The 27,801-nt window shown below is 39.9% G+C and overlaps 3 protein-coding genes across 13 annotated transcripts; 1 reads left to right on the top strand and 2 right to left on the bottom strand.

Moving 5' to 3' along the window:
- Positions 1-63: 63 nt before the first annotated feature.
- Positions 64-15,440, bottom strand: LOC124223515 (ribosomal protein S6 kinase alpha-5). Of its 3 annotated transcripts, XM_046635544.2 has the most exons (8): positions 13,848-14,029; positions 11,696-13,743; positions 4,841-4,915; positions 4,508-4,726; positions 4,013-4,128; positions 3,566-3,766; positions 3,026-3,454; positions 64-2,902 (listed from the first exon to the last, which is right to left on the bottom strand). In XM_046635544.2, the coding sequence occupies exons 2-8, from the start codon at positions 12,039-12,041 to the stop codon at positions 1,313-1,315; spliced, it is 2,976 nt and encodes a 991-aa protein (XP_046491500.1). In that variant the 5' UTR covers positions 12,042-13,743; positions 13,848-14,029; the 3' UTR covers positions 64-1,312. The 3 variants fall into 3 exon arrangements, with proteins under 3 accessions (XP_046491500.1, XP_046491501.1, XP_068993937.1); XM_046635545.2 differs by lacking the exons at positions 11,696-13,743; positions 13,848-14,029 and adding an exon at positions 15,307-15,440; XM_069137836.1 differs by having other exon boundaries at positions 11,696-14,029.
- On the top strand, positions 8,335-18,771 carry Iyd (Iodotyrosine deiodinase). 6 transcript variants are annotated; one of them, XM_046635558.1, is made up of 5 exons: positions 8,335-8,358; positions 17,320-17,539; positions 17,613-17,834; positions 17,895-18,211; positions 18,446-18,771. In XM_046635558.1, the coding sequence occupies exons 1-5, from the start codon at positions 8,350-8,352 to the stop codon at positions 18,626-18,628; spliced, it is 951 nt and encodes a 316-aa protein (XP_046491514.1). In that variant the 5' UTR covers positions 8,335-8,349; the 3' UTR covers positions 18,629-18,771. The 6 variants fall into 6 exon arrangements, with proteins under 6 accessions (XP_046491514.1, XP_046491516.1, XP_046491515.1 ...); XM_046635560.2 differs by lacking the exon at positions 8,335-8,358 and adding an exon at positions 14,066-14,275; XM_046635559.2 differs by lacking the exon at positions 8,335-8,358 and adding an exon at positions 14,328-14,491.
- Positions 18,772-18,908: 137 nt separating this feature from the next.
- On the bottom strand, positions 18,909-27,795 carry d4. 4 transcript variants are annotated; one of them, XM_046635547.2, is made up of 10 exons: positions 27,717-27,795; positions 27,388-27,532; positions 27,130-27,239; positions 26,761-27,000; positions 26,301-26,506; positions 26,065-26,134; positions 24,467-24,622; positions 23,101-23,505; positions 20,290-20,402; positions 18,909-20,190 (listed from the first exon to the last, which is right to left on the bottom strand). In XM_046635547.2, exons 2-10 carry the CDS (start codon positions 27,465-27,467, stop codon positions 20,059-20,061), a joined length of 1,512 nt encoding a protein of 503 aa, XP_046491503.1. In that variant the 5' UTR covers positions 27,468-27,532; positions 27,717-27,795; the 3' UTR covers positions 18,909-20,058. The 4 variants fall into 4 exon arrangements, with proteins under 4 accessions (XP_046491503.1, XP_046491505.1, XP_046491504.1 ...); XM_046635549.2 differs by lacking the exon at positions 27,717-27,795 and having other exon boundaries at positions 23,101-23,274; XM_046635548.1 differs by lacking the exons at positions 24,467-24,622; positions 27,717-27,795.
- Positions 27,796-27,801: the final 6 nt, after the last annotated feature.

The raw sequence follows: 27,801 nt of genomic DNA, 5'->3' as shown, positions 1-27,801 counted from the left end.
TTACTACTATTAGTATCATCATTATTATAATAATTATTATTGTTACAGTTATTGATTTCATGATTTTTTTGTTTTTCTTTTTTTACTTCGTTTTTTTTTTTTGTTTGTTTTCGTTTGGTCTTACAGTGTAACGTTGCTTCAGTCGTCTTTGGCAGAGGTGTGCGTACAGCCTTGCAGAACCTGTATCTCTCGTATATCGATAACTAAAGACGTTTTATTGTAAGCATGCCTGTTCCCTGAGTTGGTCTTATACAACCTCTTCAGTCTTTCCCATTACTCTTTTACTTTATTGGTTTTTATTCTTTTTTATGTCTTTTAAATTTAATTTATATATATAATTTTTTTTATTTTTTTTTTATCCGTTACCTACAGCAGTCGTACAATCGCGGCAATCCCGTGTTAATTAATATGTAGGTAAGTGGTAAAACAGGCTTATAATTTTTTTTTTCCGAAGGCAAAAAGGCCAGCTCGATTACATGTATATTCTAGCATTCAGTTAGTTTTCGTCAAGAGTTTTGGGAAACGTGACTGGAAACCGTCATCGAAAGTAATTCTTAAAAAGCCGTAACATTTTAGTTTCACGAATGTAGTTTAAATTATCGATAATAACGATTCAAAAATAGTATCAACTAACACGGCACCAGTCCAAGTTTTTCCCGTATACTCTCAGAATTGGGTATACCCGAGGCACAGTCACAGTATGTGTGTATTAAACAATTGTCAACGATTCGATACAACGTTTCATTTATACAACATGTAATCACAGAAAACCCAAGAATTATACATCATCTATATTCATATATATGTGGATGTATATATTACATGTATCATATACATGTGCATGTGTGCGTGGTGTGTGTGTATGCGTGTGTGTGTGTGTGTGTGTGTGCGCGCGCGCGCATAACTATAATATTGCAGAAAAGATAAACAAATTTTAGATATGCTCTTTTTTTTACATACTCCACAATAAAAATAACTTCATACTTCACTCTCTTCTTTTTACCTATGTCGTCGTCGTTAGTATTATTATTATTTACCCTACCTACCCGTTAAAAAAATCAACAGCTTCACTTCATAAACTGATCAAAGACGCCACTTGAAAATGTAGTAGGCGACAATGGCGATGCTCAAATCAACACTTACCTACATGTATTTACAAAGAATCTAAAAGTACTGAGATAGGAATGGTGCGATATCCGCGTCTTGCACGATCAACTCCCAAAGGCAGCAGCGTTACGTCACGGAAAATGCATAGGAAACAAAAACGAGTAAAATCGTCAGCTTTAACTTACCAAACGCTTACAAGCAATTTTTACTCTACTATTATGGTAGGTAGTCGCTTGGGCCGTTTTCCAGTTCTCTGTTTTCTGTGTACAATTGTATCTCTTTTACCAGGGCTCGTCGTTGCATCGATAAATTCGACACAGCTATCAGAACCGCTTGTATTTAGATCCAACTTTCGTTTTCTCGATCTTGTAATCGGGCCGTTTTCATTTCCGCTACCATTTCCGCTTCCATTTCCGTTACCACTTCCATTATCGTCTTGCTGAAGAATCACGTCGTCATGATCGCGTTTGCGTCTTTTGGCTCTGGAGCCACCGGGGTGATCCGACCTCTCAGTCTTCCGGCTAGTTATTCTTGGCGAATTCGAGTCGGACGAGGAAGACAAAGAACTGAGATATTCGTTTACCCTTTCCTCGCCAAAGTCAAAAGCACTGGGTTGCGCAGGGGAGGCGGAAGCGACGGTGGTGCTCGCGCTGGGTGGTTGCAGTAGCTGAACCGAGGCGTTCGAGGAGGCAATGGAAGCCGAAGAAGACGCGGAACTCGATGTGGACCGCTTGGGAAGCCTTCGTCTTTGCGCAAGCTTTGCCGAATCGACCTCCCTCAGCTTAAAGCTCTGCCCCTTTTCGCTCGTTGAGGTTGAGGCTGATGTAGAAGAAGAAGAGGATCCGGCTATTGGTGCGGCGGCAGGTGTAGTTGAGCCTAAAATCCACTCGTGATTAACAAGCTCGGTGGCAGTGAGTCTCCGATTGGGATCTGTGGTCAAAAGACCCTGTGCAACGTTCTTCGCCGATGCTGAAACACCTCGCCATGCCTCTCCCTCGAAGTCCACGTCACCCGTCTTGACGCGCGATGCAAAATCCGGTGAATCCGTACGGAATGGTGGCCGTCCCGAAAGCATGGAATAAAGGATGGCGCCCAAACTCCAGAGGTCACAGCTCTCGTCGTACCCTTGCCTGGCAAGAACCTCTGGCGCTGCATAGGGAAGCGTGAAGCAGGGAGTGTGAAGAGGCTCGCGGCCTTGTTTAATTCTCGCAAACCCAAAGTCAACCACCTTGACCAACAAGTCATCGCCTGTGTTGGCAAATACTATGTTTTCCGGCTTGAGGTCCCGGTGTACGACGCCTTTTGCGTGCATGAAACTTACCGCTGAGGCAAGCTGGCGCATTATTCGACTTGCCTGAGTCTCGGGGAAGGAACGAGACTTCCGCATCAGCTCACCTCCCTTCAAAAGTTCCATTACTAGATAGGTATGCGCTCGATCTTTGTAAACGTCTATCAGTTTTACAATACTCGGATGGCCCTGGCAGATCTTCAATAGATTCGCCTCCCTTCCACAGTCAACCCTTCGGCTAACTATTTTCACCGCAAACTCCTGTTGCGATTTACGGTGCCTACATCTACGACAAACTGAAAAACTTCCGTCGCCCAACGCTTCCTCTCTAGGGTCGAGCTCATACGTTTTGAAAAACGCTGATTCCTCGAAACGGGAGGCTAACTCGTCTGAGGTCGATGGACGATGGTGTTGATCCTCATTCGTAGTCCGTTCGACGTTTTTGAATATATCCTCGCTGATCACATTCTCCGCGAATAATATCGATGGCGCGACATATGAATAGCCCTGAAATTTCAAGTCATTATGTCAAAAATTAGATGAAAACATAATTTTTTACTCTAAATTCAAAGCAAATTTATAAACAATCTTGATTTGGAATAATTTTCAATATCTTGAGGCAATTCTTACCCGAAAGAGTTTGTCATAATTTGGCGGTACAACAGCAGGGCTATCGGCAGCGACCATTTTTGTAAATTCCTCTGAAAAATTACTTGTGTCTAGCTCGTGAGTGATCTTGGGTACGAAAGGTGGGGTAATCTGTCGAGACTCAAGAGCTTCCCAACTGAAGGGGGGTGAAGCTTTGCTGAAAAACTCGTGCTCCTTGAGCTCCTTGGCATCCTCAGGCCCCCCGCCGAGCCTTAGTCGAGGATCTTTTACCAGAAGGCCTGTTATGAAACTGCGAACGGAGGCACTGAGATGCCCAGGAATGGGAGGTTCCGTTCTTAATATTCTTTTCGATATTTCTTGCTGAGTATTTCTCTCCCCCTCAACTGTGAACGGCGAGGCACCCGTCAGCAGTTCATACGTCAGAACGCCAACGCTCCACCAGTCGACCGCCTGTGTAGGATCATCGAATTAAAAAATATTAAAATAAGCATTAAATTAATACCTAATCGCATAAATCGTATGACGTCTTTAATTTGATCTTTGCTTATTTAAACTACTTACAATGTCGTGCCCAGCAGATCCTCCACGAACAACTTCAGGCGCCATATACTCTATCGTACCACAGAACGAGTAGGCTCTGGCGTTGCGCTCTCTCTCATGAGGAAGGAACTCTTTGCTGAGGCCAAAATCTGTAAGAACTATGTGGCCCTCGTGATCCAGTAAAATATTCTCCAGTTTAATGTCACGGTATATAATTCCAAGCTATATCAAAGAGGGATAAAGAAAAACAAGTATAAGATTAAACATTTTTAACAAATATATCCTAATTAGTATACTTCTTTGCGTAAATAGGGCTTCAATAAGTATTTGAAAGAAATATAAGAAAAATTATTAAGTCGTTTTATTCAATAAACAAAGTTACCTTGGTCAAGAGTGAGAAAAAAAAAAAGATGAGAAAATAAATGAAACGAAGCGAAGGTTTACGTTTTGTTTTTTTTTTTTCAATACCTTATGTAGATGTTCCAGCGCGAGTATTATCTCACCGATATAGACTCGAACTTCGTCTTCCGTGAAATGTTCCCGTTGATACAAATGAGTGAATAATTCACCGCCGCTAACGTAATCTGGAAAAAAAAAGAAAGAATAAGAAACACAATTAAAATAAAAACAAAAATAAGAACATTGAGAAATTTTATTTTACGATTAAAAATCGATTTTGCGACCGCGCGTTCTACTTCAAGGTAAAAACGAATCCGTCGAAGGTTATCACGCCCATCTAAAGTCCTCGAATTAGACGATGGCCAAACCGTTAATTCAGTACATGATGTATTATGTATGCGTGCTTCACGTATTGCTTATTTATAATTAATTAGTTTTGGAATCGACGATCATCGTAATTAGAGAAAAGAATTCGGAAAGAAAAAAGAAAAAAAGAAAAAAAAAAAGACAAACATGAAAGACACATCAAATATCATCGTTGTGTAAAATTTAATTCGTTCTTACCTAATATAAGATGGAGTTTTGCGTCTGTTTGAAAAGCGTAATGCAGCGTGACCAGGAAGGGACTATCCCTAACAGCCTCGAGGACTTGTCTTTCGGTCTTCGTGTGTTCCGTGGTCTTTTTTTTCTGAACAATCGAGGCCTTCTTTAGGGTCTTCATGGCGTACAGACGTCCGCTATCGGCCCCGGTCCTCTTCCGAACCAGGAAGACCTTACCATAGGCTGAAACATACGTCATTCGTCACGAATAAGAATTATCGCTTCCTTTAATTACAGCGTACTTTTTTTTATTTCCATTTCAATTAAAAATTATATCGTAAAATTTTGTATACCGACCTCCGGTTCCGAGAACCTTCAGTAGGTCAAAGTGAGACATATCGATCCTTTGACCCCCACTGTCGGCCAAATTGACTGTAAAAGAAGAGAATAAAAGAATTAATAATTATTTACAATGGTTGTGAATTTTTACACATTCATATTATATTACATTATCGACGCAATTGAGAATAAACAGAAAAACTATCAAATATGTAGAAGGAAATAGAAAGTAGAGAGTAAAATTTTTAGAAATGAGACCGTTCGTTCACGCATGCATTATGAATGTATAGGTGTAATGTATACGCAATAATGCGCAACTCGCTGCGTCTGACTTTGTATTTATACGATCTGCTGCAGCAACGTGCCGAGCGGTTGCGTTAGACAAAAGAAACGATACGAAGCAACAATGTGAAGAATAAAAAAAAAAAAAAAAACCTACCATCGATATTTAAGTTCACGATGATAAGTCAATTTATCCAAAGTGTCGAAATTCCGTGAATCTGGGTTTGTATTACTACCATTATTCTTATTGTGTACTTTATTTGTCATTTCATTCTTGTTTTTTTTTTTTTTTCACCTTTTCTTAGTCGTTACTGTAATATAATGTTCAGTTGCGCAAAATATAGTTACGCGAGTCATACCTATACACGTGCGTATGTGTGTATTTGTGTACACAAAAATAATGACGGAGATACAGGCGAAATCGAAATCAATTAGAAAGAGGTATTTGCACAGGCAGGTACATCAGTTTGTAATACCTATAATGTATGACGACGAAAGAGAAAATGAAAAAAATGTGTAATAAGACATCCAATTTCACGCACATATACCCAATAATACTTGCATGTCGCAATTACAATCAACAATACGCAACAGTGTAATATAATAACATGCTGATGAAAAACCGTTACCATCCTTCGTGATTTTGGTATTGTTTGAAATTCGATAAACCGTAAAATAAAACAAAACATACTCGTATATTTTGAAATATTCGTTCCTTCAAAGTCATCGTAAATATAAAATAGTGATTTTTTTCCCCAATGTTTACTTACGACAACGTTACCAACTTCAATCTCGTGTGATATACAGACGAATGTGCATGAGACTGAAGTTCGTAACGAAACATCGGAGGGGTGGGGGGGGGGATCGCTATTTTGCAAGTTTATAGCGACTTTTAAGTAGGTAGTCGATTCTTATAAATATGAATAAGTTTAGGCCTCATTATAATTTACTGCGTTTCATACATCCCTGAAATTGCGAAATAACGATTTTTCCGAAAAGCGAATAATTGCAACAACGTAACTAACTTCAGCCTCGTGAATGTGCGCACTGCGACGGTAAACCGACAAATCAATCAGATTATGGTCAGGTATAAGGTGGGTTAAATATCCGATGGTACATAAAATCGAAGAAAAATGGGAAGATCGTACAAAAAGAAAAAAAAAAAAGGAAGGCAATTGTAGTACGTGGAATATTATTATGTATAAGTATAAATAATGCGAGTTTAACAGGTACGTAATAACAACATCAAGATTGGAAGATATTTTTTGCAACATATGCGTGTGTGTGTATAATATATATGTAATTTTTTTTAATCGTATATCAATTTATTTATCGAAACCAGCAAAAATTAACTGCACCGCACCATCGGAGAAAAACACGCGAAGGCAAGGGGAAGGTGGCGAGATTGAGGTGCGCTCTTCGCAAAATGACTCGTGATTTGTGTCAAGGTGGTGGTGACGGCGGCCATGATCGAATTCAGGTACCCACCACGTTACGTCCGTACGTACGTACACACATACGAGTAAACCTACACGTGCGATTTATGTGGCTACATAGGCGAGGATGAACGTGTATACAGTACAAAATACACGCGGCTTTGCCTAGAATTTGACCCAGTTATTATAACACCGCGATCGTCGTCCGTCGTCGTTTGTGTATGTTAGTTATAGATATCTGTATTAGAAGATAGACGTGCACGGTGCATCGTCCAGGTAAATTAACCGATACCTGATAAGTTTGTGTTGTAGTGGAGAGAGAACAGAAAGAAAAAAAAAAAAATTATGCAAACGAATGTGAAACGAATACGATGCGATCGAGAGCGTGTGTTGCACGAAAGAGCCGAATAAGAGACCCCGACCTAGAGAACTAACGCGAACCGAACGAACGGTATATTTCGGTTCGGAGACTGCCGAAACAGCAGCAACAGCAGCAGCAGCAGCATCAACGAACCGGCACAGGTAGTTACAACGGTAGCAAGGTGAGCGTAACGCTGCAACTTACTGTAAGTACATAGAAACGCACAGGTTGAAACGACGTTAAAACCGCGAAGAAATTTTGCGGGGAATTACATGGAAGACTGTGTGTTTCAGCAGAGAGTCACAGAGAGTCGGTGCTCGCAGCAGTGCAGAAGTTCCGCTTTTGCTTGACCCAGATTGCCGGCATTCACTCGCTATTTCGTAACGGGACCGACTTTCTTTCGGTTCCTCGAATGAACCGACCGAACGTCGCTCGTGTGCGGTTTGCGCTTCTTGTCGTCGTCTTTCCTTCCTCTGTTAGCCGTGAGCCGAAGCGGCGTAGCGTTAGGTAAGGTAAGGCAAAATTAAAGTCAAAGTCAAAGTTAAAAAAGGTAATGTAAAGTAAAGTAAGGTAAAGCCGAGAAACAGATTCGTTATCCCGATTCTGACGGCTTACTTTTCACTCGCGAAAACGGCGATAAGCGCAATCTAGACAAATGAGATGGTAGATTTAATCGGAGAATCTTATTTTCACGTGTGAAAAAATAAGTCGTCAGAATCGAGATCCTGACTCCTGTCAATTATCCGCAGGTTCTTGGATTCGCCTTTCTCGCGTCGCTCGTGCCTTTTCAATAACGATCCTCTTTATTCCGCAGGTTGTAGAGCTTGAACCAAGCTTGCTGCAGTGACTGCGAATGCACTCTATACACACACACACAACCATTGGTATTACTATCATCTCCGCATTGTTGACCCAGAGTAGATATATTTCACGTATCGTAATACGCACGCAGAGTTTCGACCTTGAATGAAATTATTTTGCGAGATGAGTAGACATTTTTTTTCCCTTCTTTCTTTTTTTGCCTTTAAATTAATGAAACGGACGAAAAAGAGAGAGGGGAAAAAAACCCGTACAGACGCGGCGTCCTTCCGTTTTTCCGCATCGCCGTCGACGTAGTATGCGTATAACTACACATACACGTGCGTATACACAGAGAGACATACGTAAGTATGATGCAGTAACACATCGCGACATACTCGGGCTTATTACGCAACCTTTCGTCAAAGTCTGAACTTGTTGTTTAAATACATGGTGCGGTATCGGCGAGTATATGCCATCCACGGTAGATAAACGGAAAATAAAAAAAGAATTAACAGCAGGTGCTATATTCACATCGTTTTAAATTAATAAGGCGTTAACAAATACGAAGTTCAACCTATTACGCGTCGTCTTATATCCCTGTCCTCGGAGATAGGCGCTCGCTCTTCTCTGTACAAGTTTCTCGATCTATGCCAATGGTTTGTACTACATTATACAATATTTACTCGTAAGTTAGCGTTCCACATATTTTACACATGTATATATATATATATATATATATATACACATGTACGTGAATTGGTACAATGTTATAAGTACATATAATATTAATACGGTGAAAAAGATGGGTCGCGTTGCTATTGTTGCTGCTGCGGCGACGTGATAGATAACTCGCATCAGCAGCAGAAGCACACTGACTGCGGAAAGGAGAGAAAGAGACAGAGAGAATGAAAGAAAGAAAGAAAGAGAGAGTCGCAAGAATAAATTAAAAGAAATAAAACAGACGTGGAAAAAAAAAGAAACAGATGCCGTGCATCATGGTTCGTGAAAATATCGGACGGATCTTTGAGAGTAAAAATATGTTTTCGCAAGTCTGTTTAGTAGCATTTTGGTCACGCGTGTATAGGTATGTGCATGCATACGTACATCACGTGTGCATGTATGGTACACAATTTTTATACATATGTATAGGCATACGTTAAACGCGCACAACATATATACACACGTGTATTTCGCTAATTATTTATATTCGTATAACTTTCTCGAAAGATGCGCTCAGTTACGGTGATATGGTATAAAGTAAGAGCGATTATAATTGTGGGAGTTTGGTGGGGATCGAAGGTTCGCGTATGGTGGTGCCCCTGGAAAGAAAGAAAGCGAATGAATCTACATCCTGCGACGATGAAATGATTAGAAAAAAAAAAAACAAAAAAAACAAAACAACCGAGAATCAACGAAATTCCGGTCAATTTATTACATTTCGGCGAAAATATTCAAATATGTTTGAATTTTCTATACGTTAAATCAAACGTGACTGTCTTTGCATATATACACGCACACGAACACACGGCGAGTATTTACAACGTCGACCGTCGTCGATATTCGGGGAGACTTACGGTTTCGAAATTCAAATTGTTTGTTCAAAGTTAAGGCTGCCGTTGCTGCACCGATACTCCCGTGCTTGTTGTGTTGTTGTTTCAACATTTATTGCTCTCCGAATACCGCTGACGCATGCGTATACCGACTGACCGGTATATATTGTAATACACAAACGTCTTCTCTGAACCGCATCGGGCGTAATATTATATTATATACTCGAGTATTGAAACGAAATGTATAAATGTAACGGCAAGCATGGACACCATATATGTATATATATTAGTGTGGTCGTTAAAAATTAAAATCTTTGCGGCGCCCGAAAAAATCCTTCCTTCTGATGAGAAACTACGGGGAAAATTTTGCTTTTGCGATTTAAACAAAAATAACACGTGCCGACGGCCAATTGAAGTTAATTTTTCGATAAAATTATGGTTTTTTTTTTTAATTTGTCTCAGTAGTTAAGTTTGGGTAAAAATCATCAAAAACGGCTTGTAGAAAATTAAATTCTCTACAAAATTTTTTTTTTATCACCATATTTAGAGCTAAAAATTCTGTTTTAGCTGTTTTTAAATTAAATTCTCTACAAAATTTTTTTTTTATCACCATATTTAGAGCTAAAAATTCTGTTTTAGCTGTTTAGCTCTAAATATGGTGATAAAAAAAAAATTTTGTAGAGAATTAAATTTTCTACAAGCCGTTTTTGATGATTTTTACCCAAACTTAACTACTGAGACAAATTAAAAAAAAAAACCATAATTTTATCGAAAAATTAACTTCAATTGGCCGTCGGCACGTGTTATTTTTGTTTAAATCGCAAAAGCAAAATTTTCCCCGTAGTTTCTCATCAGAAGGAAGGATTTTTTCGGGCGCCGCAAAGATTTTAATTTTTAACGACCACACTAATATATATATATATATATATATACATATAAGGCATATAACAAGCCTGTACGAATTGTACGAATGAGAATGACTGCGCGTAGAACATGCGGCAGACGGTCTAATCACCTGGGACACAAAGCCGACCCAAATAAAACAATTCGGCGTAAAGTCGGGGCCGTAAAATTCCCTCCTAATTTCCGAGGTTTTTCCGAGGAGGAACTTTAAGGCTAATAGTTAGAATGATAATTATACCTGCGCGAAAACGATTGCTATTATTGCACCCCTCTAATCCTGACTCAATGTTAGCGGTCGTTCTTTGCGGTTCGAAGACCCAGCTTATCCTAAAACTTTGCCATTTCCTGTAAGTCAATGGGACCTAAATTGTTCAGCTTTAACGGGACCGAAGACCCAGCTAATCCTAAAACTTTACCATTTCCTGTAAGTCAATGGGACCTAAATTGTTCAGCTTTAACGGGACCGAAGACCCAGCTTATCCTAAAACTTTGCCATTTCCTGTAAGTCAATGGGACCTAAATTGTTCAGCTTTAACAGGACCGAAGACCCAGCTAATCCTAAAACTTTGCCATTTCCTTTAAGTCAACGGGACCTAAATTGTTCAGCTTTAACAGGACCGAAGACCTAGTTAATTCAGAAATTTTACCACTTCTTGTAAGTCATCAAGGACTTTACCGTTCAGCTTATTGGCTCTACATTCGCTTCGAGTTCAATTTGAATCGAACGACAAAACATAGAATGTACGAAAAAAAAAAACTCAGTTTAGACCGATTTATTTTTTCGAGGTCAAAAAATTAAACTTGTTACCTCAAATAATCATAACGTGTCGAAATTAGTGACGTTACCGAAATTCAGTAAGCAAAACATACTCATATTTAACAATCTCAGTTCATTCGAGAAATCATTGTAAAAATAAGAAAATAGCAATCCCCACCCAATGTTCATTTACGATAACGTGACCAACTTCAACCTCGTTTCAAACTCCCCTCCCAACTCGCCGATTCGGTTCGATTTACAATTTTCTCTTATCTACACTCGCTTCTCGTCGTCCAAGGTTTGCCGATGTTTAATATAAATTTCTGCTTGTATCTTACAATACGTAAATATGTACCCGATAACCGATAAATAAAATGAATTGAAAAAATAAAAAAAAAAAATAAAAAAATGAATTTAGAAAATAGAAAGAGAAATAAAAAGTTGGAAAGTGGCCTGACGGGAATCGCGATCGAAGGTAAAACCGGAGCTCCGCGAATCGATGATTCCAGCAACTAACTCTCCGCAGATACAGGCGTTGTGTGTGTGTGTGTGTGTGTGTAAATATATACATATATACCGCATATCTAATGGGTGTTTGTATACTCTGGTTGGATAATACGAATCCGTCGATATTGAAAAATTCCTGGACAGTGATTTCGCTCGCTCGGTCTAAACGCACAATAAAATCACGGTGAACTTGAAACGAAACGGATTAATGACGATGACGATGTACATGCGTTGTTAGTTATTTTCCGTATCGATCGACGACAAAGGTCAATTCACCTCTCGGTCTCCTCTTCCAAAGTACGTCATCGTTGCCGACGTCGTCGTCGCGGTCGTCGTGGTCGTCGTCCTCTTTGTTGTCCTTTTCATCGTCGTAGTCTTCCTCCTCGTCGTCTTCCGTCGTTACGGGTTCCGGCGACGCGGGCGAATCTCTAACGTCCAACTCATTGATGGCCTTGGCCAAGCTGCAGGATCCGGCGGATCCTCCGGATCTACCCGATGCAGCCGAGGTCCACTTGATCCCCCTGCGTCCGGATCCCCCGGAGTTTGAACGATCGGACTCTCCGATGATCTCGACGTCGCTGCCGTCCTCGAAATAACCGCTCTCGTGTTCCGGGTTCTTCATCGTCCCGGACCTCTTCTTCCTCTTCTTGCTTTTCGACCTTGTTACAGACCGCGAAACGCTGTTTGTTTATTCCTGTACAACGACGCAGGCGACCCAGTGCAGTAACTCAGTCAGTCAGTCAGTCAGTCAGTCGAGATGTAATATATCTCTTCTTGCGTGCTGCAGGTCAGCTGACTACGATAACGACCGCGTGCTTCTGACAATCGCGACTGTAACAGTGGGCTGCTTCTTCTTTTTCGCCCGAGCTGAGACGGCAGCTCCGCTTATTTTCACCACTCATCACAAGTCGACTTTTACCTCGATGTCGAAGATTTATTTATTTATTTGTTTATTTATTTACTTTTGCAAACGCCTAGGTACAACCAAGTTTTTTCAACGATACGTCAAACTGCGTCAATTTATAGAGAAAATACGTGGTATCTTTTGTTGTTATTCACACGTTACATGGTATACATACGTACATATACACGATACGTGTCGTCCTCTTCTTCGGACTTTCCTAGTCCCTCCGTAAAGACGACGTTTAATTTCGTATGCACTTTCAACTTCTCCAAGTTGGTCCCTCCTCGTATTATACTAAGTAAAATGTATTTTATTTTTAACCGCAACTCAACCTCGCTGCTCTCTCCTCCACTCTTCTCTCTGCCTCTTGACGTCCTTCTCTCTCTTTCTCTTGCTCTTTTCGTTTCGTACAAGTTTCGGGCACGTCGGATCGGCACTAGCTTCGTCGATTAGAGTCAGGTGTTACGTGTGTATGCATTCGCACACACACGCACATATATATATATATATCCTGTTTTCCCTGTAAGTTATATAGTAACTTTCCGCGGTTGTTGTTGCGTTACATCGGGTGTCCCCCCGGGCCTGTGCAAAAAAGCAGCCTTCTTAATGTCTCCGCGTCGAGTAGTAGTCGGTCGTACGATGTATATAAGCAAGTAAGCAAGTATAATATCTAATCCCTCTTTCCTCTCCACGCCGTCGTCTCGCTCGACATTGCGAACGGCGTTTATATATATATATATATATACGTATATACGAAACGCTGCGACGATTGCGAAGGACGTCGGGGACTCCTGGGTCTGAAGTCTGTTAGTCTAGACTCGAGAAATTGACCCGTGTGTACCAGGCAGGCGTATGTATTACGCCTATATACGCGCCGAGGAGGTGGTGGTAGTAATATACTACTTGCGAGCAACGCGTGTCACAATCTTCACGAGCCGTGTCTCTTACGTGTGTGAGTGCCTGCCGTGTTGATACGCTGTGTAAAGCGGAAGCATGTACCGTGATAAGGCGAAAAGTAAAATCAAAAAACGAAACAAAAAAAAAAAAGAAGAAGAAGAAGAAGACGTCGTAGGAGACCCCGACACTCCGAGATTTGTTTTTTTTTTCCCCCCTCGAATATATCGACAACGACGGACAACGGAATTGCCCCACTTTCACTGCTGCCAAACTCCGCGACACTTTTTTTTTCTTTTTGTTTTTTATACCTCTCGTTCACAGGTGCTTGCGAATTTATAGAAGAGTTCCTCCTTCGATTACATTATCCAAACTTCGAACAATTATCGTTGCACGCGTTTCAATTATTCCACAAACAACAATTTCCTCGTGTAATATCGCCAAGGAATGAACTCGTTCGTTTCCAGACGTAGATAGTCTAAAAAAGCTTCTGGCCAGACGTTCGCGTCCAATGATTAGCCACGTTCTATTTCATCGGCCAAGAAGAATGTAATAAGAAGAAAATAATACAATATTAAGAAAAAAATAAATTAAAACCCACAAAATTAACGACGCTGTATTATTACTTACGGCGTATAACACATACGCACGTACAGCCAGTTGTGTATATAACAAGTTCAATCGAAATTACACGAATCCGAACGATCGGGGAAAACAAATTCCTCTTTCAATGATACGCGAAAATACCGTAACGGTCAGACAGACGCTCACCGCTACGCGACGCGCGGCGCAGTGTCCCGATGGCAACTGACCGTAGACACCCCCGCCTGTCGAGGGCTGGAATATAGGCGAAGGGGTGGGGGGTGAGGGATATGACAGGCGGCGCAGCGTGAGGAGGACTGCCCACGAATTCTGTACCCCCACCCCTGTCGTTTCTACGCGAATCGCCCCCCCACCCGGACCAGCGAGCGACGGCTAACAGCTGATTTGGAAAACACGAGGGCAACGCGGAGAGTTCTTATACACGTACTTGGGTGTGGAGTTTCAGCAACGTCGAGGTAAGGTAGAGGTGGGGAGGAATTATGTCTGAACTGGCTGTCGCTGCTGCGTTGGAAATTGAGAGATAAGATCCGTAACGCTATCAGTGTCACCGGCCGCGTGTTACGGATTACGATTATTTTTATCGCTTGTTTTGTATTTTTGTATTTTTTGTTGTTGTTGTTGATGTTACACGTACAGCGTTCCGCGATCGTTGGTTGGCTGGCTCGGCGGCGGTACGTATTGTGCAGATGTATTGTTGTCGCTTTTGAGATACCGTTCGACGAGGAGAAGGAGGAGGAGGTGTACGGTATATTTATAACTAGTGATAACGGGTGGCGAAAAATACGCGTTTTCGATGGTATAAATTTTTGCATCGCCAGCAGCGGAAGGTCTGCGGCCTGAGGTAACCGTATAACCCTGAGATTCTTCTTTACGCCAGCTGAGCCGGGGCGCCAGCTGCTATCAAACGAGCGTTGCATAACTAGCGTTTTGTTCTTTTTTCTTCTTATTCTTCATCGTTACGCAATAATTTGCTATACGGAATAGTAGAGTAGTAGTAATAGTAGTAGCAGTAGTAGTAGCAGCATTGGCTATGTAATCGTTCAATTGTTATCGAGTATTTGTCGCTGAGAGAAAAATTTCGACACTCGTGTTACAACGGCTGACTCATTATCCTCAATTTGTCGCGCATAGTTTGGATAATTCGCTCAGCTTATCTACTACGCAAACCGCTGCTGCAACGACAGTAAATTTAAATCCGATTACAACTGTTGACCATAGGAAAGGGAACTGAGGATTGGAAACAAATATTTCCCAAGTATCGTAATCCGAAACAATAGTTGACGGTAACCGCGATAAGCGTGTTTTCCAGGATTTGCGGTCAGCGGGGAGAAAAGTACACAGTTGGCGATAATGCGGCAGCGCTTTTGTCGCCGACGGGCTTAATTGCGCTCGAGCTGTGGCGATGAGTATGCATGCGAGAAAAAAAAATTTTCACGAGGAAATACATGCCTGCGAGAACGTTTACAGTAATGCGAAAAATAAATACCAAATGTCAGCACGTGGGTGACGGTCATCTCCGTCTCTGCTGCGAGGTGGTGTTTATCGGGTGGGGGTAGGGAAGGTGGCTGCATGGTGGCGTTGCAGGAGGTCGAGACGTCCATCTCCGTCATCCTCTTGGTCCGTGGTTGTTGTTTTCTCGGATTATCTCCCGCCCGCACTTTGTTCGTACGGTTACGCTTTCGAACAACCGAGCAAACAAATGACGTCCAAAAACTGTTTACGATTAAATCACGGAGCCGAATTGTATACTTGCATTCCTTTAAGACGCCATTTTACAGACTATAACTACTTGCCGCGCCTTGGCGTCGTCGACTTGCTTCGACGGTATTTAGCTGATAAAGATTTCTTCCGTTTTTGCGGCGAACCGTTCGCTTCTCGACTTATGTGTGTTTGTTATTCACGGGGTTTTTGCCGTTCATTCCCTGGTTGTGTTTACGCCGGACTTTCATTATCAACTTCCTCTCTTCAAAACGCGCCGAGAATAACGAGGAACTGTACGATGTTATCGGAATCAATGATTTGGAAATAATTTAACTTGCCGAAAAGAGAATACACGTGTATAATATGTATGGGAAATTAGGAGGAAAGAAAAGGAACAATTTATAAACACCTTTCGTTTACCACGAACATTTCCGCCGATTTTTTACTTTGAAATTATTCTTATTGCACAGACGGGCCGCGTAGTTACAAACGCGTGAAATAAAGACAAAGCGTGATACCTTGGATACTTTTGACACTGCGCGTCAATCCGCAGATTTTCCAAGTTATTTATACCCATGCTTTTGACGAGTTGGAAAAATCGTACGTAAATAACCTTTACGATTCCGTCGTCGTCGTTGCCGTCGTACAATTCGACGTAAATTATCCTGTTCAAATAGAATACACGTCTTCTATACGTACGGGAATATATCGCGATAACTTGACACGCGCAGAGTTAATTCAACGGGAGAAACGAATCAGATCACTTTCGAGGTTGGAATTGAAATTCGTCCTCAACTTTGAATGACACAAGCGAACAACAACTGGTTAATTATTCGGTCCAGATATTAAAACACATGACAATCGGCGGCCATGTTTTTTTTCTACCTGTCACTTAAGCTCGAAAGGTTCTGGTCTGACGCTACAATGACATTTCGTTCGGCGCTGCGATCTGATTTTATCACTTGATGAGTTAAACGAAGGCATGTTTTCAATTTTTAACACGATATCGAGCGGATGGAGGTTTAGCCCATTGTTAAATAACAAAGTCCGAATGAGTCGATGCAGCCTCCTACAGGCTCACTCAATCTTTCGGTCTTGGGATTTTCTGCTCCGTCGTGTTTTGTTTTCCTTTTTTTTTTTTTTTTATTATTCGCTAGCCTCTCGCCATCTACGATCTATTTCGCCAACTATACTACGCGCTGTTTTCTAATTATTGCTGTATTATTTCTATCCTTTTTATTCACTATCAGAGCTTCATCGCTTATTGCGAATGATATCCCGCATTATTCGCAGATTCGGAAGACAGTTTCATTCGATCTGCATATCAATCACTCGGCAATTCTTCACCAGCAGATAAACTTAGTTCCAACTAGCGAACGACGCACTCACGGAAGTCGTGTTTCTCGTTCAAAAATAGATTCGCTCTCACGTGGTCATCCTGATCGGCTCTAATTACCGCCTAATCTTGTCTCACCTTGAAGGTGTACCTACAGCGGCTACAAATTTCCTCTGAATCACGGTGCAGCTGTTTCTGTACACACCATATAATGACACGCATATATAATATGTATGAATAGTAGGATATGTAAAGCACACTTGTCCTCGAGCTCGGAAATCTAAATCGAATCGATTGTTATTGACTTTAATGAATGAGACAGCGACCCGAAGCGAACAATCGCGTTTACACAAGTTGATAATATACACTTGGTAAACGGAACGTGTTTGCTGATAAGAAAAATAAAAAAAAACCAGTAAGGAGAAATAGTCTGGAAATGATTAAATCATTGATACGTTACAGTTGGCATATACGTACGTGGATATCACTGCCATTGAAAGCGACATGATTTTGCAGAGCCTTCCGTTCTTTGCCAATTACTGGCATTACCTTCTGATCAGCTTAGTCTCTTTTCTTCTTTTCAACACCTTGGCTCGATTGTCGAGGGTAGCGAAAACCGCCAGGAAGATATTGGAACAGGATAAGGGTGAACCGGAATCCTTGAACGATGAGCAAGGATCAGGTAAACCGATGAAGATGAACGTGAGATTATTTCTTCCAATCTCACTCGCCAATCGCTTCTAATGAAATTCCAGATGAAAATGATGGAGAACATTTAGTTGAGGACGATGATGACGAACCTGCTCTACCCAAGGACCTGGAACATGTGCTTTACGTTTACACAAGGCCTTCCGAAGAGGAGCTAATCCAAAGGGCGCGGGAGTTTTATCGGGTCGCTTCTGCTCGACGTACTATTAGATTCTTCAGTCCAGATCCTGTGCCGAAAGAAGTAATTCAGGAAATTGTTAAATCCGCCGGTACGTAGTGATTTTGTTCAATTCATTACGGCTCTGACGCTGATTGCGAACGAATTTCAGGCACTGCTCCCAGTGGAGCGCACACCGAGCCCTGGACTTTTGTGGCGGTGTCAGACCCTCGGACAAAGACTGCAATCAGGGAAATTGTTGAGAAAGAGGAAGAAATTAATTACAAAAAAAGAATGGGAAAAAAATGGACAACCGATCTACAGCCGCTTCGGACCGATTGGATTAAGGAATATTTGACCATCGCGCCGTACCTGATTTTAGTTTTTAAACAAATGTACAGCATCGGGCCTGAGGGAAAGAGAAAGATTCACTATTACAACGAAATGAGTGTTTCTATTGCTTGTGGTATACTTCTCACAGCAATACAGGTAATATCTTATTTTACATTGAACGCCACCCTCACAGAAAAAACCCTCAAATTGGGTGTAAATACACACCTTCAACTTCTTTCTTATGGGAATTTAACATTATCTATGAGTTGGGGGTGCGAATTTACACACAAGTTGAAAGTTTATTTTCGTAATGGCAAACTCGGGTGAAATTACATCTATTCCTCATCACTGTTCAATCGTTTATAACATTAAGTTTTACTGCGTGTTCAGAGCACTGGATTGGTGACGCTAACATCAACTCCATTGAATTGTGGACCTGCGCTTCGTAAGCTCTTGAACCGTCCTGCATCTGAGAAATTAACACTGCTACTTCCGGTTGGTTATCCAGCCAGAGATGCAACAGTGCCTAATCTTCGTCGGAAATCGCTGTCAGAAATTCTTGTTGAAATATGAAACTCCGCTAACGAACTTTGAAACATTTTTACACTGACCAAGTTACTGCACAACACTTATCTCGTACTTTAACATTCGAATTGTAGCTGTAGATTTATTGTAATCATTTTTAATAAAATCGAACCATGTAATGCAAAATGAGATCAAGTTTCTGAATTATTTCGATCAACTTCGAACACTATCGGGTTTATTTTATCTGCAAGAATCAAGCCAGTTTCTTGGCAACGTCGTTTTCCTATCACAATCATCCAAACTAATTCCATCTTTATAAGCCACACTCTTGTCTGTATAAACCAATCTTTTTATTACTTAAAATTGCATACATCACGTTAGAAATAAATGGTATGAAAATTAAATCAAGAATCTTGTTAAATTTAGTACCAAAACGAGCTTTGCGCTACTATAATAGGTGTATACAGTTGTTGTTGTGATTTGTTTGCTTTTTTCTCTCTCAAAATCTTACCAAACTGAAACGGAAGGAGGATCTATGTTATAGTAATATGGGCACCAAAAATCACCATGGCATCTTAAATTAAGTACACTCGATATATAAAATATAAAAATACTGGGCTAAACAACCAAGAAGATCGTATCGTAATTCATAATATAATAATATACTTTTTCTTTCAGCAAATATTGCGTTAGTTACTGTAATAGATCTATGCTGCTAACAGTAGCTACAACATTGTTAAGTGTAAAAGCTTGAGTATCATGGTACGTACAGACAAACAGACAACGTTCTATCTATCTATTGTTTTATCAATTATTACCGAACTGTTAGTAACGTTTAGGTCTTTGTAGATTTTAAATCATATCGTTTCAATAAGATTTCATATGATTCAACGTATTTCAAACTATTAGCAAGGTTGTGCTATGACAAGTAGTATAAAGTCTGAGATCCAAATTGTATTGAATTCAAGCGTTTTTTTCTTAAATATCGTATAGTATTAGAGATGACCAAAGTTTCAATTGTTGTTAGGCGATAAAATAGATTCCGAATTAGAAGAGTAGAACTGAAGATTCATCAAAGTATTTCATATCGATGTGACACATCTTTCTATTGCCTTGATTAAAAGTTCGTACAGCTAAAATGTTACATGTTTAAATGTTTAAAATAATAATAAAAAAAAAGAAGAAAGAAACAAAGAAATAAAAGTTTCACAATCTTCCCGAAGTATTGCCTGAAAAATACGTCTAGCTGCCATTGAAAACACGCATCGCGTATTAAATACGAATTAATTTTTCAAGCTTTGGGATTCGTTCTAATTAATGAATAAAAATAATACTTGTCCATTCAATAGAAACAGGGGTAAATTTATCAAGGGTAAATTATGAATCGCAGTTCATATTCTAATTCAAAATCTTTACTAGCTGACCTAGGATTGCGTTAGATAGATCCGATGTACTATCTCCCTCGTACATGCTCAGAATTAGTCATGCCGATGGAATTCGGCTAGGCAGAGTTGACAGGACCAGGAACCCTCCGGTGGAGATGCGAGAGGTGGAGCCAAACAATACATATGATAGCCGCGGTCGCAGTCATCGCAAAACAGCAGCTGATCCTGGTCGAAATTATTTGGTAAGTGAAACCAAAAACTGATTTGAGAAAACGTAATTGTTTTACAGTAAAAGTATTGCCACTTTTTGGCAATAATACTTACATCGTTGTCCGATGTACCGCATATGGAGCAGCATTTACACTCGATACACTGCCATCTGTACTTGCGTACAGAGACGATCATGTTTGCGGTGAATTGCAAACAAGTTGGATGGCCTATAACAAGAACGTTTGGTTTTTTTCGACAGGGGATATTAAGGAGGGAAGAGGATCAGCGGACAGACAGAAAGGTACTATATACCGGGACATTTATTTTGTGCCGAAGAACAGTGAACTCCAAGCTATCATTTTCCATTCATGATAATAATAATTTAATTTTTATAAATTCGAATCGATTCTGTGTAAAATATGAATAAATGAGACGCACGTACTTAGAGCAGCTTTTACTCGTTTCCATAAATTTGTTCACAAGTGCCTTTAGTCACAAAAACATATTTTTATATATATACACATATATATACACAACTCTTTCACCTTTCCTCAGCACTAAAACGTCCAGAATAATGAAGAAAACGCTACCATATTTTCCGCACAAAATTTCTTTTTATTTTTTTTTTTAATTTTATTTATTGCGTTGCAATGTTTTTTGACGTTGCGTTTTGGACATACCGTTATTATTATTTGGAGTAATAGGTGGTAAGTAATAGCGGGGGCGTACCTTGGAATAGTTCACGTTCTTTCTTGCGCAGCACAATATAAACGTCGCAGAATAGCTTTTTCTTTCTATCACACCGTCACTCTTTCATTTTCGTTCGCACAACACCTTCTCTGTCTCTCTATCTATTTCCCTCTCCGTCCTTCTCTCGTACATTCAACACACACACACACACACACTAGGGTTTCTGTATCGCTTGTACGCGACTCATACAGTTGCATACTTATAAACTACGGGTACTTAAATATTGTAATTTGTAAGCCTCGTAGGTATTGCTCAATTAAAATTGCCTAATAACAAATTCGTCAATCTTATTCAACAAGGAGGAACTATCGGCATGCTCGTTATATTATATAACATATGAGTATCAAGGGAACAACGATAAAGAGTCAATGTTAAAAAAGCTTGTCGCCAATGCTTCTTAGCTCTAAAGGCGTTCTGCTAAATAGATACAATGACTGCGGTAATTACAATTTTCCTAGTAAAATTTACTCCAACATTCCCTCGACATTGATTCGTCTATGCTGTATCTAATAACTCATATGATATTACATTGATATAAGCTTACATTTTTCGGAGCCTAGCCAGAGAATATCTTTGTCACGACGCGCGTAAGTTTGTACCGAGTCCAGGTAAGGTGGAAATAGTTTACAAGTCGATACAACCATACAGAGTCATCGCCTAACGTACCGTCTCGTATTTTATAACATAGATGTAACATTTTACATAATCAGAAGACTCGATATAAACGCAAATACGTTCTGAGATTCTATCGTAAATGATATTCCTTCGTCTTTTCTCTTTTTCCACACTTCACACTTTAAATATTTCTAATAAATATTGGCACGTGTCATTGTATGACTCGTCCTTAGAATGCACTACAATAAAAGCTTAAAGAAAAACGAAAACAAAAATAGGAAATAACAGTTGATTTGCAATTGAGAAGAATTAATGCCCAAAACTTCAGTTGAAATAAAGAGTAAAGATAAAAACAAAAAAAAAACAAAAAAAAATTAAATAACAACATGATAGAAAAGAGGGATTTTTGTCTCAAATAATACCGTCAATCTTTTTTCGACCTCGTCCAGTTTGACTAGTCACGTTAACAGACAGCAAGCCTCGGCTAGCCAACGTACAAGGAAACTGGACACTCTACCTTACATTTTATAAGTTGAGCCTGATAACTTGCCGGAAATACATCACAGAGCTAGAGACAAATTCATACTTTTGGTCCCGCGTTTGATCGATATGATTCCGGCAAGTTGTCAAGTTTCAAAGCGAGGGCTTGAAACCTATAAAACGCAGGATGGTACATTTGTTTAAAAAAAGTCGACAATGAACGGTTCACAATCTTTGGAGAAAAGTTAATCGAATACACCGTTCTACTGGGCACGGATAAAAATGAAATTAATAATTATATATGTAAAGCTCGTAACCATTTAATCTAAGACTTGTACATATTTTGTTTTAATCATTGCACCTCCCGATGTCATTGTATATTATTGCTGGAAAGTTCTGGTACTTTTTTGCGACTCGTAGAAAAACAAGATTTTATACACATGTTAATAATGTATTAGGGTTGAAAAAAAAAAAAAAAAAAAAGAAGACCATTGACAAAGCTAGTTAGACGAGAGAAATGAATTCCACATAAATCTAATCAGATGTAAGTATTATATATCTAGAAAGCTATTTCTTGCTAAGCAAAACTTGATTCGCAAATAAATTATTCGCGGGCTATTTACTCTAGATAATCACTCGAGTTATATTAATGTTCCAAAAATAATAATGTTTGCGAATTAGAGTTTGCATGGCACGAAACAACCCGAATACCAAGAGTAAAAATTTCTATATTATTTCTTAATTTCTTAATTCATATTTTAATTTTTCTTTTCATTTATTTATTATTTCTATCAAGTTGTATTTAGCTATTGCATAGCGTGATAGTAACGAGTGCCGTTAGTTAAAACGTTTTATTTTCTGTTTGTTGTTTTTTTCTTTTTTTCGTTTTTTTTCAAGTCTCTAATCTGAAAGCATTCTCAGTGAAACGAATAATCTCTTTGCGCAATGGAAAGACGATCCTCGTCAAGGAATGAAATGACAAAATCATTTATAAGAATTAAACTTAGGGCACTATTTTTCTTTGTCAATTGTGACTAGCCCTCCTAGCATATTTGCGCTTAGTTTTTTCCTCTGGCTTACCTGAGCGGCCGCAATCGCTGCAAGACACCAGCTCCTCTGAACCACCAGTTTTTTTATTTTCTCTAGCATCGCCCAAGCAGAAGTCGCAGTAAGGAGACGGCTGGGCAGCTTTTCCTACTTTCTTTTCCCCGCTCGGCGCCGATGTCGTCGTCGTCGGACCCGCTTCGGGCTTTGCTGAAGAAGGAGAAGGAACTGCAGTACCCGGAGAAGGAACAGCCGACTGTAGGTCGTCCTTGGGAGTCGGTACAGTGGGGGAGGATGGCGCAGCAGACGATTGAACTGCCAATGGTGGTTGTTGTTGCTGTTGAGGTACTGCTGCTCCTCCGGCATTAGCCAGAGGTGCTGCAGGTGGTGGGGTCGGATTGCTCGACGAAGCAGTGCTCTGACGACCCCTTCGCGTACCACCTAATCACAAACCGACCACATACCCAGTTGCGCTTTACGTCTCTAACCGACGTCCATGCACACAGATCGATTGATAGCTTATCTTCGACTTTTTTTTTAAAACTTTAATAACAATTTATTCAGTTATAAAATGTCAACCGGGAATGTCTCAGGCATTTTTCTTGTTCTTTTATACTCGATGTCGCGCAAGCGTTATTTGCAAAATGGAAAATAACGCGTCGTTCTTTTAAACTGAATAAATTATTTCAAACATCTAGCGAATCAAAACCATATCACAAATATAAATAAATAATCGAACACAAAAACAAACAGGCTGCAATTTAAAAAATTCTCCACCACCTTCCGCACATTTAGGTTGCGGTATGTAAACCGATATCTAATAACAATACTCCAAACTCAATATATACGCAACAAGCTATAGTGGCGACTCAAATATTTTACATGTACTCGTCAATGATTCGCGTTACAATCACCCGCGTTTTCTTTATTTTTCGCAGGTGTTTGTATAACAGCCCCTTTCATTTCAAAGGTCCGATAGAGCAAACAAAAGATAAATAATTGATGTTGTTATTCGTTGAGCTGAAGAGCATGCTGAAGACAGAATGACAGGTTCTACGAAGAACACACACGTACCAGACACTCACGCAACACGAGTACGCATAAAAACATCGATTCAAGGCAGGGGTGGTGAAATTCTAACGCCGACCAAACACGGATCATCACGATGTTCCAGCAATAAATTCACGATGAGGTAACATATTTTGTGCCCATGCGGGTTTGTCCCGATCTAGTGTTTGGACGTAGCCAGAAACGTGACGATGATATGTGAACGGGAAAGACGTGAATCTGGAGTTGAGCTCGTACGAGTTCAAGTCAACCAGGTAACGTTATAGGATGGAAATATCGAAGGGTTATTGGTACGAAAGGGAGGTGAGAAAACTGAGCTGATACTGGCTCCAACCTGGCTGGTCCAAAGCGTTGACATCAGCTGCACTCCACGATTCAACATCTGCGGGACTGGGACTTGGTTCCTTAGCAGGATCGCCAGAGGAGGTAGAGTGGGAATGACCGTAATGGTATACCAGACCTGGTCTGGTTTTATACCGAGCGCCGCACACTGTAAAAGTGCAAACACTGTTTTCCGGCGAAAAAAAAAGTACGTTCAACGTATAACCAATATTTCTTACAGGCCAGATATTTTCTCTCTTCTTTTTTTGATTCATGTCGTTTCTTCATCAACAAGTTTTAATTGATTTCCTGAACAATTTTGACAGGGGTTGGAGGACGAAAGCCAGAGGATAATTTTATCAGGGATATCACTTGCACACTTTCCGCACTAATACGCATCCCTATCCACCGATCATTGATCTCTATTTATGGACAAGCAGTGAAAGAGTTCCAGCCCAAGAAGCAAAAACCAATACGATGCAAGGCTTGATGCTTGAAAATACCTACGTTTTTAAATCGTTACAAAGCGAGCCATTACGTTTTCGCTTGGTAAAGTTATTTGCAAATATTAAGTGTTCCAAAAGACGTTTTCTTTTCCAACGATTACCCTTAAAAATATTAGATTTGATTCACGGGATGACGAAAAGGTGGACTTTTTAGCAATTCATTTTCACCATTTAAAACTGATTCGCTGATCATTTAATTAGAAAAAAAAACGTCTTTATTATTTTTTTTTTTAAACTGAATACATAACAAGGATGTTATTGTTAAACAGAAAATAGATGCAAGGTACGTTTGAATTAATTCGAAGAGCTTGAATCAAAAAGTATATGGTGGTTGTGTAAACCAAAACTGATTTATTCAAAAGTCTTTCTGATAAACTGCAAAGACTATCACCCAATCGATTCTATTTATGTAATCAACGCAGTGCGAAATTAATTTCTCTATGCCGATTAATTGAAATCCTGGAAGTGTTGCGATTCGAGAAATTGTAATAGTGTGAAACATGAAAAGCAGTCAAGCAGAATAGTTTGCCGGTTAACTGACATCTTCACACGAACATCAGAGCATAATTAGTATTTTTTATTAGTCTGTTATTTTTTAAAAATTGTGAGTAATGTTGTAGTTGGTATCATTGAATTCATACTTTTATCATTAAAGCATCTGGGAATTAATGTCAATTAGAAGAGTACCTTTCGAGACAATAAAATATTAAATAAAATACTCCATTCCCCGACGCAAAATTACGCAGTGTGTTAATCTAAACGTTTTAAGAATTTATTTTGATTATGATTTACTTTCTTGCTTTTCTTCCCTAGTATATATTATATCATATATTCCTTTGTTTACCTTGCAAATAGTTGATAAGTATGGTAAAAATATAATAATAGAATAAGATTAACAAATTTTGCAACGCATTGCGTTAGTTACTTAAAACCAAAACAATAAACGGTAGAAGTAGTAGTGATAGTAGTAGTAGTTGTTGTTGCTGTTGTTTTTGTAGTAGTAGTAGTAGTGGTAGTAGCAGTAATAATAATAATAATTTGTTTTTTGTTTCAATGAAAACAACAGGAAGTGATCATTTGTAGTTATATCTATGGTTAAACTTACGGTCACAAACGAAAGGCTTATCGGAGTCGGCATTGTCGTAGTTAGCTTTCTTTCTCCCACGACCTCCACCCTGTATCAACAACAACAGATTGTTCATTGAGCGAAGCTCCGAATGAATTCGACATTTGTATAAAGTTTTCAATATATCTAAACTGTTTAATCCATGAAGTATCTTTCCAGTATGAATAAGTTCGATAAAAAACTGATGGAAGCAATACATTGCATATTAAACTCACCTTTGTTCTTTTGGCCCCAGGACTGTCCACGGTGGGTGGATGTCCCCTGATAGGATGGTGGGCTCCACCTCGGGGCCTTCTTCTCCGTCTTTTACTACTATAACTTTCTTCGTAGTCATAGTCACTGTCTGGATCGGGTTCGTCGAAGGCATCCATGTCCAGCATGTCTTGCTCATCATAGTACCAAGCATCCTTACTATGTTCATCTGAAATAATTTTTTCTTAATAATCGTTGAACATCAAGACTACAAAGGAGTTTGCGGAAACATACGTAACAAGTAATTTCAGTAGGGCTTAAAATATATTTTAAGCATTGAGGGTACTGAATTGGCAAATCTAACGAGCGACGAGAATCAATTGGACCGGAAATTGTATCAACAATTATTGCACGCCCACTCGGAAGGAGATGCCAATCAGATGTATGTGATAACATGGAAAGTAGATATTGATTAGGACGAACCTTTGAGAGCAACAGAATCTTTGCTGTCATCATTTAGTCCCGCAACAATTCCGTCGGCTCCTTCGACTCCGTCATCTATATCCCCTCGGGTGCCTCGTTTTGGGTGAAGATAGTGCATCAGATACTGTCGCCGCTTTTTCCGCCATCGTTTGCTCGGGTAAGTATATACCTGACCATGCATCAAGCCTGGGATTCGTTCTCGAGCCGACATGAAGAGAGCCGAGTGATTTTGGGCGACTCCTGTGGTTAGAAAAAACTCGTTTATCAATAGCCATTGATTAACCAAGACAGGAATGACGGGAATGTCAAGATATCCAGTAACTAATGACAATAATCACAGGAAGTAATCAACTGGTTCCATCTACTTACCAGTTTGCGAGTCGAGGAAGGGCATTCGCAGTCTTCGTTCTCTGCATAGTCTTGTGTTATAATTGGAAGAATTCTCTATGGCTTCTCTATAGGCGGTGTCGTTCAGGAAGCTGCGGACAGATCAATACATTCAACATAGCGAAGTGCAACCCGCTCGTCCTACGACGGGGCAAAAATCGTCGAGGTTAAATTACTCTGTCAATTTAACGATGCGAATATTTCCATCAACATATGTGACAATCGTCTGGTCGCACTCACCTCTCGATTTTACTCAAATTCGACTCGTTCACTACTTGAATTAGGTGATGGGACGCTGGGAGAGCTGTCACCGTCGCCATCTTCAAGCAGTTTCCATCTCATGGGGAAATCGGAAATGCAACCGCCATTGTAGCCTTCATTAAATCTGCCGGAAGTACAAGGAAGAGTCGATCAGGGAGCGTATAATATAATCCTACATTATATATTAAAGTTGCGACAGATAGCCATTGTTGCTAAAGTGGGACAATTGCAGTATTGACATGTCACGAGCTTTGACTTCACAAATGTGGAACAATTGATTTATAATCGATTCTTTATAAGAAATATACAATTTTTCATCTCGTGCACATGCGATAATTTCCCTGGAGTCGATGATCGAATAGAATCAGTGCGCAAGTCACGTTACGTTGTAAA

This window comes from Neodiprion pinetum, chromosome 7 (assembly GCF_021155775.2).
Source record: "Neodiprion pinetum isolate iyNeoPine1 chromosome 7, iyNeoPine1.2, whole genome shotgun sequence".
NCBI lineage: Eukaryota > Metazoa > Arthropoda > Insecta > Hymenoptera > Diprionidae > Neodiprion > Neodiprion pinetum.
This window is presented reverse-complemented; position numbering and strand designations above follow the sequence as displayed.